General features: G+C 34.6%; 2 protein-coding genes across 3 annotated transcripts; one reads left to right on the forward strand and one right to left on the reverse strand.

Moving 5' to 3' along the window:
- Positions 1-769: 769 nt before the first annotated feature.
- LOC115705691 (protein HESO1) lies at positions 770-5,812 on the forward strand. 2 transcript variants are annotated; one of them, XM_030633092.2, is made up of 9 exons: positions 770-1,124; positions 1,606-1,766; positions 2,506-2,670; positions 2,899-3,077; positions 3,161-3,256; positions 3,608-3,677; positions 4,534-4,664; positions 4,789-4,899; positions 5,027-5,812. In XM_030633092.2, exons 2-9 carry the CDS (start codon positions 1,622-1,624, stop codon positions 5,591-5,593), a joined length of 1,464 nt encoding a protein of 487 aa, XP_030488952.2. In that variant the 5' UTR covers positions 770-1,124; positions 1,606-1,621; the 3' UTR covers positions 5,594-5,812. The 2 variants fall into 2 exon arrangements, with proteins under 2 accessions (XP_030488952.2, XP_030488954.2); XM_030633094.2 differs by having other exon boundaries at positions 790-1,124; positions 1,613-1,766.
- Positions 5,813-6,099: 287 nt separating this feature from the next.
- LOC115705690 (probable methyltransferase PMT11) lies at positions 6,100-11,407 on the reverse strand. Its single transcript, XM_030633091.2, has 9 exons — positions 10,486-11,407; positions 9,969-10,118; positions 8,804-9,074; positions 8,261-8,371; positions 7,772-7,931; positions 7,322-7,579; positions 7,095-7,217; positions 6,754-6,831; positions 6,100-6,668 (listed from the first exon to the last, which is right to left on the reverse strand). Exons 1-9 carry the CDS (start codon positions 11,146-11,148, stop codon positions 6,461-6,463), a joined length of 2,022 nt encoding a protein of 673 aa, XP_030488951.1. The 5' UTR covers positions 11,149-11,407; the 3' UTR covers positions 6,100-6,460.
- Between the last annotated feature and the right edge of the window lie 5,573 nt (positions 11,408-16,980).

Consider the following 16,980-nt stretch of genomic DNA (forward strand, 5'->3'; position numbering starts at 1 on the left):
GCTTAATTAGTTTTAAAATTTATTTTTTTAAATTATTTTAATCATTAAAAATAATTTTTTTTAAAATCTAAATTATTTTTCTAAGATTTACTACAAAAGATGTTGAATCTTTATCGTTTTTATTTTGAGGGAGTACGATTTGAAAGTTGTCAAAGTTTAGGGAGCAAAGTTACTAATTTATAAATACACGGCAGTATTTAAAAAGAATAATGAGATAGAACCTAAGAGAGGACTAAATTTCTTTTAATGTAAAAGTTCATGGAAATTTTTTAACAAGTCCTATATTTTAGGGAACAAAAACATTGTTATCGAAAGTTTTGACGAAAAATTGCTATTTTTTTTTTTGGCTAATTAGGATTTTTTACCCCCAAAATTTTAACATGTACCAAATTATGTCCCGTGAACTTTTCTGGCCGTTATAAATTTCCCTGAACAATTGAGATTGTTGGATTTAAAGAATTTTGTTTAATTTCATTCAGTTTTACTATTTCAATGATTGTTTATTTACTAAATCATGCTCCCTATACTTTGATATTTACTAAATCATCATGCCCCTAGAACTTTGACATATACTTAAATCATGCATCTGAACTTTTATGTTAGTTTTTTTTACTAAAATTAGACAAAAGTTCTTAAATCTAACACTTTTAATAGTTCATTGAGTATTTTCAACAAAGTTAAAATTTCATACATGTTAAAATTTACAAATAAAAATACTAATTAGCTTTTTTTTTTTAATAGCTACTAGTTCTAGTTTTTTTCCTTGAATTGTATATAGCAAATAGCCGAAAATGTGTAAGGCATAATCTCAAGAAAATACAGTACGCAAGGATTTAAAGATCCTTTGCTCAGCGACCCGACTTCAGTTTGATCCTCTTTTTCCCGCTTCATAGTTCATACAACTGTCGTCATCAACATCAACATCGTACGACAAAGAAACCCTTCTCACTAAGCAAAACCTTTACTCAATTTCAACTTTTACTACGTTCTTGGAAACTACACACACATATAAATATATATGTAGTCTTTTACATGGTGGACTTCTTATAGCAATGTACCTAAAAGTCATTAAAGAAATGATAATCAAGTCTTGCTGAGCCCAATTTATACCGTCTGAACTTCCGGTAATATACCATTCTCATTCTGGATACTTTATTTTTGGGTTAATCGTAGGTTTTCGTTAATTTCAATTTTAGGTATTTATGCTTCTTTTGGAGAGAGTTCGTTTCAGTATGTGGCTTTTTTTGCTTTGGAATTTTATAGGTCAATTATTGCATATTTGGTTTAATTGGATTTATGAACCTCAACTGTTTATTTTCTGTAAATTTCTTCGATGCTTAACTGGTACAATACTTGCTTTAAGCGCAAATTATAGAGATGTTGGTCTGTTTGCCTTTCTCAGAATACATTTTGCTATTATCATCCCCTTATCAAGATTGAAAACAAAATTAAGAACAAAAGAAAATGAAAGCGAGAAGTTGTAATCGAAATTTCTCCTTGAGTGGTATATATTGTGTATCTACTTGTTTGTAGTTTCATTTGTCATTTCTTGAAGGTCATGCTGTGTTTGAGGTGTTTGGCCTACTTAATTTGCATATTCAATAGTTGGCAGGGGCAAAAGATGAGTGCCAAGGGTTATGGAGTTTTGGAGCCTACTCTAGTGGAAATACTGGATTTGGTTAAGCCTAAGAATGATGATTGGGTGGCACGGTTCCAAGTAATTGAAGAGTTTCGAAGGGTTGTTGACTCTCTGCAGAGCTTGAGAGGTGAGTTTTACTCTTTTTTTTTATGGTTACGCTATTTTCAGTGTGCCAAATTACTCTCTTGGGAAAGTATCAGTTTTCCATTCTCCATGGCATTGTCAGGAAATTATCTATTTATTTTTATGATGATGATGATGATTATGAGATCTGAGTAATTTCCAGGAACTTGGGACGTCGTGGTGGTATCTGTTGTTTTACATCAATTGATGAATGCAGTAGTTTGATTTTTCCATTGGTAGCGTTTATGCATGGCGTATGGACATTATCATTTAACAAAAAATGGAAGGAATGTATTGAATTTTTGTTAGGAAATTAGAACTCATATCAGTAGCTTATAGCTGCTTTGTAATTTTCACTATACAATTTTCATTCGTTAGGTGCAGTGCAAGAATTTCCTTCGTATTTGTTTCTTTTATTTATTAATTTTTGAACAATGTATCTATTTCTTTTATTGATAGTGTTTATGGTTTTGGCCATATAAACTTGTATTTTCTAAATTTCCACAAATGCTTTGCTGGTTTACCAAATTTAGAAGATTTTTTAAATGAGGTTAAGCTCCTTACGCTTGAGTATCAAATGTTCTTATAAAGATTTCTTCTTCAGCAGTTCTTGGTGGTACCTATCAAAGCAAGACGTTGATGGAATTTTCACTCTGACAATGAATTTTCACTCATATATGTTTTTTTTTTGTTTTAGAATGTTAGTAATGACACAGATTCATGAACATAATTGGCACAAACAGGTGCAACCGTGGAGCCATTTGGATCATTTGTGTCGAATCTCTTCACTCGCTGGGGAGACTTGGACATATCTGTTCAACTGGCCAATGGTTCTTTTATTTCATCTTCGGGTAAAAAGCAGAGACAGAAGTTGCTTGGAGATCTTACTAAGGCCATGAGACAGAAAGGTAGAGTTGTATTTTCTTTAATTATGGTTCTTAGAATTTCTTTATACGTATATTGTCATCTGTAAGAAGAAATCATTATGAAGATATGTGTCAGTCATAAGACTTTTCTCGACTACTATCCTGCTCTTTCTTTTCCAGGAGGGTGGATTAAAACATTTTTATTAGTTTGTTTGATTCATCCTAATTACAATTATCCTATATTTATTTCATATCAAAATTGATCTGCAGGTGGATGGAAGAAGTTGCAGTTGATCCGCAATGCAAGAGTTCCCATTTTAAAAGTAGAAAGCAATATCCAGAACATCTCTTGTGATATTTCTATTGACAATCTGCAAGGCCAAATGAAGTCCAAACTCTTGCTTTGGATTAATGAAATAGATACCCGCTTTCGTGATATGGTTTTACTGGTACAATCCTAATGTTTGCTACAAGTTGTTTTTCTTGTAAGTTAAAGGGCATTCTATAAGATGCATTCTTCTAGTCTCTGTAGGTAAAGGAATGGGCGAAATCATGTAATATCAATAATCCGAAGAGTGGGACTTTCAATTCATATTCTCTGTGTTTGCTTGTGATCTTCCATTTTCAGGTGATTCTTTATCTTTAAATTTAGTATGCGTGAGTCAGAATAATTTTAAGTTATATTGGATTTTTTTACCCCCATTTTCTAACTAACCAAGGAATGGCGTAATGATTTATGATTCACTGATACTGATGGTTTATGTGGACCTATTCTATGGAAAGTAATCAATGCTGGTAGCTTTTCTATGCATTTCTGTAGAATCCTCTAAGTAATACATCTACATATCTTTCATTTTAACTTGGATTTACTTCCGCGTGTTTCCGTGCATTTTCTGTAGTTGGTTAATTTACCATACTCTATGATTATGTCCGTTGCTGTAGTTCCACTCATATCTTTTGTATGTCTCTTTCTGTTTAGACATGCCAACCTGCAATTTTTCCACCGCTGAAAGATATTTATCCAGGAAACATTACTGATGATCTTCAAGGTATTTTTCCTCTTAATCACAAAAAAACCTTGTTCAGTGCAGGATTATTGATCAGCATAAGAGATTATTTCTGAATACTATTTGGAAGGAGCCTTTAGCTGTTGATATTAGAGTGCCTTATCATATCAGGATCTTAGTGGATTTGAGGTTCAATATATCCCAGCAACAAAGTTTAAAAAGGTTTCTTGAGTTTGCCTTATATTTGTTAACTGAGCTATATTGTCCTGATCCAAGCAGAGCATAAACTCTTGAAATAGCAATGTTTATGATGGATTTTGTACTTGGTTTATAGGTTTTTTTGGAAAGGGGGGAGGGGGGGAGGGTGAGCTTTTCTTTTGTCCTCGCATCAAGACCTTGAAGCATTAAACAGATGTTAATGTAGACTCACTTCAGAGCTATTGAAGTTATTACATGGAAGCAATTATTTGTTTCTCGTACATAATGTACGAGAAGCAAATATTGTTGATATGTATTTAGAAATAAAAAGTATCAAATATTCTGAGTAACAGTCTTTCAAACAAAAAGAAATGTTCTGAGTAACAGTCTGCAATGATGCTTGGCTGATAACTGACAAGCTATAAACTAGTAGATAGGCTATCAGGATGAGATTGTCTAAGTGGTCACTATGGCTATCTTATTTGTAATTTATTAGTCTTTTTTGTTTTTTCATCTGAAGTGGTTATATGAACTTTCCTAGTGTTTCTGTCTTTCTGATTGTTTTAGAAACATCTTCCCATAATATATGTATATATATATATATTAATGGGCATTTATGAAAAAATTTAGTTTGAACTACCAATTAACTAATTCAAGTGAAATGACTAATTTGGAGTCCTTGACATGGTCTGGTGTGCAGGTATGAGGATCAATGCAGAGAGACTTGTATCTGAAACATGTACTGCAAACATAGCCAGATTCAGATCAGACAGCCAGAGAGCAGTCAACCGAAGTTCTTTGTCTGAGCTTTTTTTGTCATTCCTTGCAAAGGTTGTCATTCCATTTTGATGCTACAGGAATTAAGAAAATGAAATGATGAACTACTCATCCATTGTATTTGCTGTCTTTGCACTGTGGTTTCACTTTAACAACATTGATATTCCATAATTTGCAGTTTTCTGACATAAGCTCAAGGGCCTCGGAGTTGGGGATCAGTCCGTACACAGGAAAGTGGGAGCACATAGCAAGCAATACAAGATGGTTGCCTCAAACCTATGCCTTATTTGTAATTCATCTCTACCTTTTTCTTTTTTTAAAATTTATGTTCCGTCTTTATGTCAAAGTTTTTTTTTTTGGTGGCATCTTTTGCCTCTTTTGACTTGCTGCCATCGATTATTCTGATGGTTTATCAGATCGAAGATCCTTTTGAACGACCAGAAAATAGTGCAAGGGCTGTAAACAAGAGTCAACTGGCTAGGATATCAGAAGCAATTCAATCAACTCGTAACAGGCTTATGTCAGCTAATGTAAACAAGACTTCTGCTCTTAGCACATTAGTCCAACAGCAAACGTTTCTTTTACTTCCAAGGAACCAAAGATACAATGCTGGGGGATATCAGCCAAATTGGCAAGCCCCTGAGCATGTACGATCGCCAAACACAAGGAGAGGTGGGAACCATCTCCAACCAACTCGGACACAGACTGCACATTCTTACACTAATGGAAGGTCACAGATGGCACACCATTACCCCACTGTGAGGCCACGGGCATCGCACCCTTACTCAAATGTGAGACCACAGATTGCACACCCTTCCTCTGATGCGAGGCCGCAGATGGCAACCTCATACTTACAAGTGCAACCTCACTACCAGAGCACTATGTCCCAAGGCTATTACAACAATTCACCTACAACAGGTTACTATGCTCCCACATATTCTAATCAAGGCCAGCAATCCTGGAGGCCCAAATCTGGGAGATAACAGATGGGGTGAGCTGCTGTTCAATCCACATTTGTTTTTCTCGTCTGTTTTGTTTTTGAGTAAAATGTTTTATTGCAACTGAATCTTACACAGCATGTTGTGATTGAGCTCTTTGAACTTTGCATTTTGTCAAAAATGTGCTAAGTGGATGCTCTTTAATACAATTTACTGGGATGCTCGTGATTAATGAAAGGGACATTTTGTTACATAGACGAAAAACAGCGGTGTGATTTTTCTTCACGTATAACGATTTCTAATATGTATAAGTGTAAGAAATAAAAGAGGTTGTTTTGCTTGATGAACAATGTTATCAACTGTAAAAAGCAAAGCCTTTTTGGACTTACACGAGAGAAATAGGTTTAACTAGGACGACCTATTTTCTTAGTTTAATACAGGAACTGAGGCTTTTAAAGTTAAAATGGACCACATTGATTATCTGATGAAGTGTATTCATAATAGGATAAATAAAGTCACTTATAAAAATGTTTATATATTCTAAAGTGAACTACATTTAACAACAAACTTTATAAGCACAAAACAATAGGGAATAATACATACAGCTCGATAAAGAAGAAAGAATGAAATTCCGATTCACTTCATCAAGAACTTAACAGAAAAAACTTGTATTTTAAAAAAATAAATAAAATAAAATAAAATTGGAGCTCTAGCTATCAAACACAGTTTTACTAAATGTGTACTATTTTACAAGTTGCATTTTTTTTTCTTCACCTTAGATCTCACTTAATTTGACTAATAGTTTTACCCTTTCACTAAGCATTGTCTTTGCTTCGAAGCCTAAGTGTAGCCAATCTCATGCTCTATTGAGTATAAAAAGAAAGCGGAATTTGGTTCCAAACTGCTTCAACTTCAAGGGCGTAATAGCCGTTTATCAGCAACAAGCAATCTATAACTTGCATGAGGACCCTCAGCAGTGTCACGCAGAGTTACATGCCAGCCCATTGCATTTCCAATCTCTTGAAGCTCTTCCATGACAGAGAGTGAGTCACGAATATAGGCTCGTCCGCCAGGTCTCAATATCCGATCCATCTCAAGCATTATTGTAGATATATTGCACCTGATGTATAAAATTAAATGAATAAAACAGAGCAAGATAGGATTATCCACAAATCACTATGAAATCTCTATTTGAAATGGATTACCTTTTTCTCTCGATAGAGAAGAGGCTAGCCGCATGCAATAAATCGTATGTTCTGGGGTATGTATCAAACGGCTCACACCTGATACATGGTATATAAATCAGATATTAAAGCATTATTTTGTCCTAAAAGAAAACAGCAAAAAAAAAAAAGTAAATATCTTTTGGGAAAATGCAAATTACAACGGACGGAAGGGAGAAGAATCCAAATTTCTTTTCATTAGTATAAATTCCTTTGGAGGGAAAGAAAGGTTAGACTAAAGGGATTGATGCTGGGATTGTAAGATTAGGAAAAAAATGTAGAAGAAAACAAAAGTAATAAGAAAAAAGAAGAGAGCAGTGTACCAGTCATGCATAACTCCAATAAGTCCACGGTCGTATATAACAGGCAAGGTGTTGGGCCCACTAACCGGAACTACATTCATCACCCACGAATTCAGACCATGGTCATTTAAGGCTGCAGCAAATCTGCATATACCAATTCATAAGACAATAAATGAAGTTCTCTATTCTGTATTCAATAAAAAGGATAGTTCACAGCAGACTTATATAGTAAGAGATAAATGTAATACCCTCCAAAGCCAGCTTTCATGTCCATGACATTTCTTAGTTTAATCTTCTTCCAGTGTAAAGCACGTACATATCCACCTATAATATCCATCCAGTATTTGTATTCTGCCGTGTAGAGCTCCTTCCTAGATATATATGCATCAAATTGAATTGACTGGAGCCTATCAGGGGGAGTTTGCAAACGTTGAGGCCAGTTGGTGACATTCGCTCCATATCCATTTTCAGGTAGTCGTGTAATGCATGGCTTGAGATCAACATACCTAAATGATACAAAAGATAAATGTCAACTTGCCCTGAGAAGAACATAATACTGCAGAATCTCACATAATATACCAATTGTGCTCAACCCCTGTGCAATAACACAAAGACCGAAACTGATAAGAAAAAAATAACAGCTTAGAAGATAATATTATATTTATTTTACTGGATGAGAAAAGAAAGCAAAAAATTACCAGACTTTGTCTGGGTCATCAGTCGTATCACACAAAGGAGGAGTAGTTCCTTCTTCTCGTTTTAAATAGCAGTCATTGTTTACTGGCTTCTTCCATACAGCAATATACCCATCCTTTTTCACAAACTCCCAGCATAGACGAGTAGTGAGGTTCAACATTTCTAAGAGGGGGTTAAGAACACCACACAAAACAAAGGGATAAAAAAAAGTTATTTCCTGTGAACCCGTAGGTAGATAATCAGCAATTGACACGTTTCCTACATGTCTCTTCTAGGAATGACCCTTTTTTGAGTTCCAAAAACCAGAAGTCATAAATGAAGCTTAAAATAAAGATGGACTGTGAAAATCCCCGTTAGCACCTAGGATGATACTGTTTCTGGGTTACAAGATGATGATCAGGAAATGGTCAAACTAAGTAATTCAACTCGATCATATTTAATTATAAATATATATATATATACACACACACGCAAATAATATCAGATTATACCTTTCCACTGCTCCTCTAGAGCCTCTTCATGCTTATAGACTGGCTGTGCTGCCCAAACAAAGTATCCTCCTGCCCTGAGCATCCTATTAACCTCAAGCAATAAAATTCCATCTTCATCACCAAGGATTGAAGGTGCATCAATGGAAAAGAAAAACGAAATTAGTAAATTCTCCACAATTGTGGTTAAATATACAAATATTTTAGAATTCTATATTGGCATAAAATTTTAAAAAACTTTGAAACATATACTTTACATGAACATGGCAGTCCCACCATTCTTTGGTCAAAGAAAAGTGTCAAGGATTGTCCAGGAATGAAATATTAAGTTTACAAATAAAAAAGGGTCTACCATTAAAGGTCCACTTACTAAAACAATCTAGAACAAAAACATGGAAAGATTAATATTTTAGATTGTGTACTTTTAGGGGGCTGAATTTAAAAGAAAGTAATGTCTGCAAAATAGTTCTATCCTTTTTCTATTCCTCTTCTTTTCCTTTCTTATATATAAAGGAGAATTAGAAAGTGCATGAGAAGAATTCATACCATCACGAGTCCAATTAATTCTACAGCGAGAACAGTGAATTAGGTCAAACGCTTGACTGGGATATAATAAGCGGTGAGTTGCAAATGCTGCCACCATTGCAGGCACACCTCGCTCAAGAGCGAATTGAATCTGATTTTCATGTACATCTTTGGGAGCAACTGACATAGTAATTACATTCCGAGAGAGTAGATAAGCACCAAAACTCGCTACACCACATCCGACATCCAAAACAACTCGAGTATGCCGACCAAATGCAATTTCAGGGACCATCTGCACTTGGATGGTTCATAATCAGGGTACATTTTTTAAAAGTTCTGTTCTATAATTTAGTTTAAATTCAATAAAAAAAAGTATGTTTAAAATTCCAAAGAATTTACTTGAGAATTGGGGTGGACCCACCTAAATTAAGGAGAAAGGAATGGAAAAGCTTCTCCTATCTATTTTTTGTTGAGAAATGACATTACTAGTAATGGTGCTTTCTTTTTCTATTTCATTTTTAAATATTCAAAATTAAATACAATTCTATCCTTCGAAAATCTATTTCATTTAATAAACAATGCATAACTAAATGTTTATTTAAGAAAAGACAATTTGGCCAAATTAAAGCATTTTGATTCCGTTTCTTAGTTATGGAAACAAAATAAAATAATTTCAATTTTAGTTCAGTAAACATAATAAAATAATGTTTCAGATTATTTTATAAATTATTCTCTGATTACAGTTTACTAAACTGTCATAAGTATATCACAAACAAAAGGCAGACAATATTAATTCATTAATGTCAAGGAAAGTCACATCTAATCTTTGTAAGTTTTCAAAAACTAATACCATTAGTTCTTCTTACAATGTTCTCCTCTTTTGTTGAAAAATAAAAAATAACATTAACTATAGCTGCATTAATGGCTAATAAGGAAAGGAGATCAATGTGATTACTTCAAAGTTACAGTATCAAAACACAAATTTTTCAAAATTCAGAAATCTATATTATTTAACAATCTAACAGATACAACAGTCGCTTTACATGTTCACTAGGTGAACCTTACCTCTACCATTTTGTTTTGTTCTTCGAAAATATTTCATTTTCATGAAATATTTGGACAAAACCCTACTCTTCAATCTTTATATCACTTTTTAAAACAAAAATTAAGAAGACAATGTACTAACCTTAGACATCTGATCCAAGTATTCGTTTGCCCCATGTATAAATTGTGTACCACCCCCAGGAAACTTAAATTTGTTCTTCACACGAAAGATCCAGTTTTGTCCTCCTTTGTCTTCAGCCAGACGAGTATGAGGTACATTGCTGAACCAAACCTGCAAAAGGGGCGATATATTGTCTTTGTGAAGAGCTCAAAAAAAAAAAAAAGAAAAAAAAAGAAAAAGAAAAGCTCAAACACTGTATAAACTTAAAATGAAAAGCAAATTATCGATGTTGAAAGTTTCACACACGCATAAGCAAATGAACATCAAAACCTAACCCCATTAATTGAAAATTTCACTGAATCCATAGCTATATGCATAGCATTAATCTCTATAATTATGAGCCATATAAGATAAATAAATTACTTAAAAAGAACCCAAATTCAATACTAATGTATTATATTCAATTCGATTGTCAATAGGGCCAAACTCATGAAGTTAGTAGTAACACTGACAGTAAGTAAAAAACAAAGAAAAGTACCTCGTCGCGGCTTTTTGGCCATGGTATTGGGGCTTTGTAATCCTTAGGCGGCGGAACCAAGCAATTCAAAACCTCACTAGACTTCGGGCAATGTCGTTCGAATCGTTCACCTCTCTCCGTCGATTTGAGCTTTTTAATGGCTTTCTCATTATCCAAGCAAGGTATATACTCCCTCTTATCGCTTGAACACAGCTCAAACTTTTTAACTCGAACTCTACGAGAGCCACCATTATTCCCGTCATTCACAACCTCCGTTCCATTTCCAATCCCCCAATTCTCCACAACCTCATCCGGATCAAACTCCCCGACCTCGAACTCATCCGACATGGTCCCATTTTCGTCTACAATCCCAAACCTCTGAATAGGTTCAGGTGATGGAGGCGGAAGAGGCACCGCTGGAGGCTCAGAGACCAGCGGAACTGAATTCTCAGGAATAATGGAGGAGATATTAAACGACTTGTTGTGATTGGGAGAGATCGAGACCGAAGAAGTTTGGGTAGTAGTGGCGGGTGTGGGTGTGGCGGTGGTAGAGTAGAAGACGAGCTGCTGGTAGCCATCGGACCAATGCTTTCCCACGTAGAAGAATGTTAGGGATATGAAAAGAAAGGCTGCGATCTTCACAGTTAGCTGACCTTTGAAATCGGCATAGTTGAGACCTTTCATGGCTTGGAATCAAATTTGCAGAGTGTGGATCTGAGGGTGAGATTGTTGTTTTCTAATCTTTCCTATTTTGAGTCACATTATTAGGAATTTGAGTTTAAGAGCAGAGTAGATTTTCTAAAATTATAGTTGGATTGAAATTCAGTTGAGTCAGTGTCTTCGGATTTCGGATCGGTGGCGTCGGTTTGGTAGTCAGTACAAGAATCTTAGATCGACCTCATTGATGGCCAGTTTTTACCCCCCAATTGCTATTTTTTTTTTTATTATTTATTTTTAAGCTAATTAGCAATTTTTCTCACCGAACTTTGACATATAACAAATTATACCCCTGAATTTTTTTTTGCCGTTAAAAATTCCCCCTGAACTATTGAGATTGTTAGATTTAAGGACTTTTGTCTAATTTCATTCAATTTTATTGTTTTAGTGATTGTTTATGTACTAAAACATGCTTCCCAAACTTTGATATCTACCAAATTATAGAGTGAGTTGACAAAATAGGCTTTATGAAAACTTTTATTAGGAAAATGACTTTTCAAATATTTTAATTAGTAAAATAGCCTTCTTTTAAAATTGATATAATAATTAATATAATAAATACAATTAATATTAATTTTTCTTTATCATTAAAAAAAATAGATTTGGTTGGACTCCCATAACCTCTTTTCATCTTCATCTTCATCTTCAATTGAGTTCTTCATTATCATATGAGTTTTTATCTTCATCTTCATAGCACTACTTAAGTATTTCTTCTTCAATGGTATTCATGCACATTTAACCTAAAAAATTCAAGAAACCCTTAAAGAGGAAATGAAAATTCCATCCAACAATTGTAAAGGTTAGTAACTAACTTTACTCTCAAGTTTAATGATTGGGTATTTGTTATTTTACAGTTATATAGCAATATAAAGCATAAATTTAGGTTATTCTTAAAAAAAAAAAAAAAAAAAAAAACACTGGTGTGAAAATAACTCCAGTTCGAGGTTGAAGATGACCTGTCATATGCGACCATGTGCGACCAATTTTGGTCGCCTTTGGTCGCATATGGTCGTTTAGTGAAAACAAAAAAAATATTATGCGACCATGTAGGTCGCACATGGTCGCTCAGTGTAATTAGAAAACTACATTATGCGACCATGTAGGTCGTACATGGTCTACATGGTCGCACATGGTCGCTCGATGTAACTAGAAAATTATACTATGCGACCATGTAGGTCGTACATGGTCGCACATGGTCTAACATGGTCGCTTTCTACTAATTTTTGGATTCCAACATGTATTTCTAAATGCATCTAAATGGCTTCAAAATAACTATAAGCTAAGTGATTTGATATTCTTACTTTACACTTGTAAATTTGAAACTTTAACTTTATGACAGGTATGGATCATATCTTTGTATGCATGGACTATAATGGTGAGTGGAAGATTGTCGATAATCGTATTTGGGAATGGTTTGGTACTGGTTGCAACAAGGGATTTATGGTTGATCGTGTATCAAGTTTCATCAACTAGTGAATAAAGTCTATGAAAAAATAGGTGTTGATCGAAATTTGTATGAAATTGAAATAACTCATAAGGTGGCAGGTGAAACATTCAACAAGATGGCACCAAGTAAGATTTGTGGTGATTCTGATGTGGAGGATCTATTGAAAGAGTTGTACAAAGTTAAAGAAGTGATTCCTTTATATGTGTGGGTAAAAAGAATAATGATAAAGGAAAGACAAAGTTTGTCAATGATGATGATGGTGATGGTAATGAACTCACTGGTAATGATGTTTTTGATAATAGAAGCTTTTACGATAATTATTTTGGGTGTCATATAATAGATCAAGTTCCGAATGATCCAAGTTATGTCCCGAATGAAGATATACCTCAGAGTGGTGAAGGCATCATTGGTTCTAATCCCACACCAGATGATATTGTACATGAGAGCGGTAACAATGAACTTCAGGAATGTGATAAAGTAGTTGAAGAAAATAATGATGTAATTGAGAATGACATTGTACTCGGAGGAGGTCAAATTATCCCTTATCAACATTATGATATGTTTATGGGAAATGTTGCACAATGTAATAGAGAAGCAAGTCAGGATAGTGGCAGACATGATGGATCGAATTTGAAAGTGGGTCAACACTTTGTGAGTAAGGATGAATTGAGTTATTATCTTAGCATCATTGCCATTAATGGGAGATTTGAAATGCGAACAACCAAATCAAACAAGTCTATAAAGGAGGTTCGTTGTGTCAGTAAAAATCGCTTATGGAGAGTGCGTGCTACAAAGATGAAAGATTCACATTTCTTTGTCATTCGACAATACCATAGTCTTCACAGTTGCTCATTAATGAACCGAAATGCCAATCATAGACAAGCATCCAGTCGCGTTATTGGTTCTCGTGTACAGGGACACTTTAAGAATAGTAAGGACCCACTTAACCCAAGAAGCCTTGCAGGATTCATGCGTGAGGAAATGAAAGTTCAAGTTAGTTATTGGAAAGCATGGAAAGGAAAACAATGGGCTCAAAATTTGATTAGAGGAACAGCTAAAGAAAATTTTGCATTGCTCCCCTCGTATTGTCACATGTTGAAACGGGCAAATCCAGGTACAGTTACCCACATTGAACTTGATTTAGAAAATAAATTCAAGTATTTTTTTATGGCTTTAGGTGTGGCCATAAGAGGGTTCATGTAATACCCGGAATTAAGAAATGGATTAGTAAAACCCTAACTAGATAATTATGAATAATTGAGGAATTATATTATTATATAGTTCAATATATGTGAAATTATATGAATTTTAATATGTTAAGACCCCGTTGGTAAGCTAGGGGCATTTTGGTAATTATGATCCGAGAAGGGTAAAATGATGGAATTAATTTAATTACGTGCTTAATAGAACTATATTATTATATATTGTGCCTATGTTGTCTTTTCAGGTGTGTTCTGACAGGTTGGCGTGGTATAGTCACAATCGGGAATTTCGGGCCGAACCGGGTTCAGACCCGAAATGCAAATTGGATTGATTTAATTGGCATTTTATTTGATGAGTGATAATCTAAAATTAATTGTGAATTATTTATGCATAAAATGGCTAAATTACCCTTGTGAGGGTGTATATATGTATTTAAGCTCTAGGGGGCAAAATAGTCATTTGACCATATTTGGTTTACATTGAATTAAATAGAATTTTGAGGGAAATAGATGGATTTTTCTGGTTGTTTCGCTTTCTCACCCTCTCCCTCTCCCTCTCTTACCCTCTTGTTTTTCAAAGCTTGATTTATGAGGAATTTGGTTTGATTGGAAGCTAATTTTGGGAGAAAATCTTTGTTCTTGCTTTGTTGTGATTTTGAGGTAATTTTCTATGATCTTGACCTTACTTTTAGTTGCTGAATTATAGGTTTGAAAGTATGAATTTGATGATAATGATGATAGGTTGCATGTTCTTGGTTTTTATTATGGGATTTTTATGCATGGGATATGTGTTTTTGATTCTTTGATATATGCTAGCAGCTCTATTTCATGATTTTGAGATATATGCATGTTTGGGTTGATTTGGGGGTAAGTTTGGCTTATTTTTAAACCCAGTGGTTGCGACCATGGTCGCGACCATGATAATGGCAGATTGTTAATTTTTTTAAGTTTTTGTTTTTACCATAACTTTTAACTCGGGACTCCATTTGGGACGTTCTTTATACCGTTGGAAAGCTCTTTTCGAGCTCTATGTGATTATCTGTGATTTGGATGCCAAATTTATATTTTTGTGGAAGTGGATTTAGGGATTAACCCTATTTGTGTAAATCCCGGTTTTGTGACTAGGATTACCGGCACTTGGTCAGGAGCACCCGGGGATTTGGAATCTCTACTATTGCGGGACAACAGGTAAGACAGTGATTAGCACGTAGAGTATGCGCAGTGGCGCTTATGTTGAGAATGATATGCATGAATGTTTAGTAACCGGGATTAGGGTTATTACCCTAATAGGAACGATCTAATAGCCTAGGGTTATTACCCTAGTGATATATGTGTATAAATGCCATGCCATGTTAATTGAAATGAGATTTAGGGATTATGCGCTCAAGGCATAATCAGGTTGGACTCAGTACTCATAACCGAGATGAACCACTTCTAAGGCCTTAATGTATTTAGACGTGTGAGAGCAGCACGTGGGTCTACGTCATGTAGATTTAAATAGATGTGTGAGCGCAACACATAGGTCTACGCCACGTAGACATAAATGGGAATGTTGGTATAATAATTAGGTCTGTGTCATACAGACGTATGTGAATGGTATATCTATCAAATAGTATGATGAGCATATTATTATTGTTATGGTTTATACTGTCTTGCTGGGCTTGGCTCATGGGTGCTCTACTGTGCAGGAAAGGGTAAGACATTAGCTGATCGGCCATGAGTTTCTGGAGCAGGGCGAAGAATGTACATGTTCATGCCATTTCAGACCAAGCGGGTTATGGGTCTATCAGTGTTGAACTTTTGAATTCCGTTTTGCCGCATAGGTCGGCTAGAAAGAAAAGACTTGTAATAAGTTTGTAAATATTTTTGGGATCCCAACTATTTTAAAAGTTTAAATATATTACAAGTTTATTTACATTCTGTTTATCGTAAAAGTTTAAATTCTGCGCTATTTTGATTAGTAATCCCAGTTTAGGGGATTAGGGTTTCATTGAGAGTTTTTGGGTAGCGTGCCTAACAGTTTAGGGCGTTACAATTTGGTATCAGAGCGCCAAGGTTTTTAAACTTCCTGTAGACCGGCCGAACATGTACATTCGTCGTCAGAGATAAGCTCGACTCATGGTGCAGTAAGTATTGAGAGTAAATACTTTACTGTTTGTGTGATCATTTGTTTACCGCTTTCCATTTTAGGCAGTATGCAAGCATCTAGAGTATGTATGTGTTATGTGTGATGCCATGCTATAAATACTATTTGTTTATGTAAATATGTATGAGGTAAATAGATGAGTTAGGGTTTAGGGCAATAAGTGTTGGAAATTATTTTACCAGGATCTTAGATCTACTCACAAGTATGTTTATTAACATCCTAAATAAGAACTTTCTAAAACGATAAATTAAACACATATAAAGTTTAAGAAACCTTACATTGGGTGCAGCGGAATATAATGACTCCTTCCGTTCAGATATCTAGCCCTTGATTCCTTTCTGTAGCAGAGCATTATCAATATCTGAACCTGGATTTCTTTCTCTGAATCTTTGATGCTGAAACTCCTTTGCTGATGATCTTTCTTCACGATCTTCCTCACTATGATTGAGGTATCACTTGCTGTGTGTGGGCACTACTCATACACTAAGGATTTCGAAATTCAAGAGGAAGAGAGAAAGAATAAGTGGCAGCTAAAGATAGGGAGAGAGAAAGGCTCAGGTTTTTCTCTGAAGGAAAAATAGAAAATTTAAGTGTAATTTTCCTGAAGCCTTCACTATCTATTTATAGCATTCCACTAGGGTTAGTTTTGAATTATTTGGCATTAAAATAATGAAAATATCAGTTTAAATTTCCTACAAAAGTGGCTGGCCCTATACTAGTGGATTTGGGCCTCACTTTTTGCAATTTTGCAGTTTTACCTTTTCTGCATCTGATTTTCTCAAAAACGCCAATTTTCTAATTCAACCATTTAAATGCCAATTCTAACTATTTAATAACTATAAATAATTATTAAATAATATTGTCATTTATCATATTTATTAATTGAACCATACAAAGTATCATAATTAACAAATATGCCCCTAAAACTCTTTCTTTACAATTTCGCCCTTACTTAGTGAAAAATTCACAAATAGACATAGTCTAATTTGAGAATTATAATTGAT

The sequence above is a fragment of the Cannabis sativa genome, chromosome 1, assembly GCF_029168945.1.
Source record: "Cannabis sativa cultivar Pink pepper isolate KNU-18-1 chromosome 1, ASM2916894v1, whole genome shotgun sequence".
Taxonomy (NCBI): domain Eukaryota; kingdom Viridiplantae; phylum Streptophyta; class Magnoliopsida; order Rosales; family Cannabaceae; genus Cannabis; species Cannabis sativa.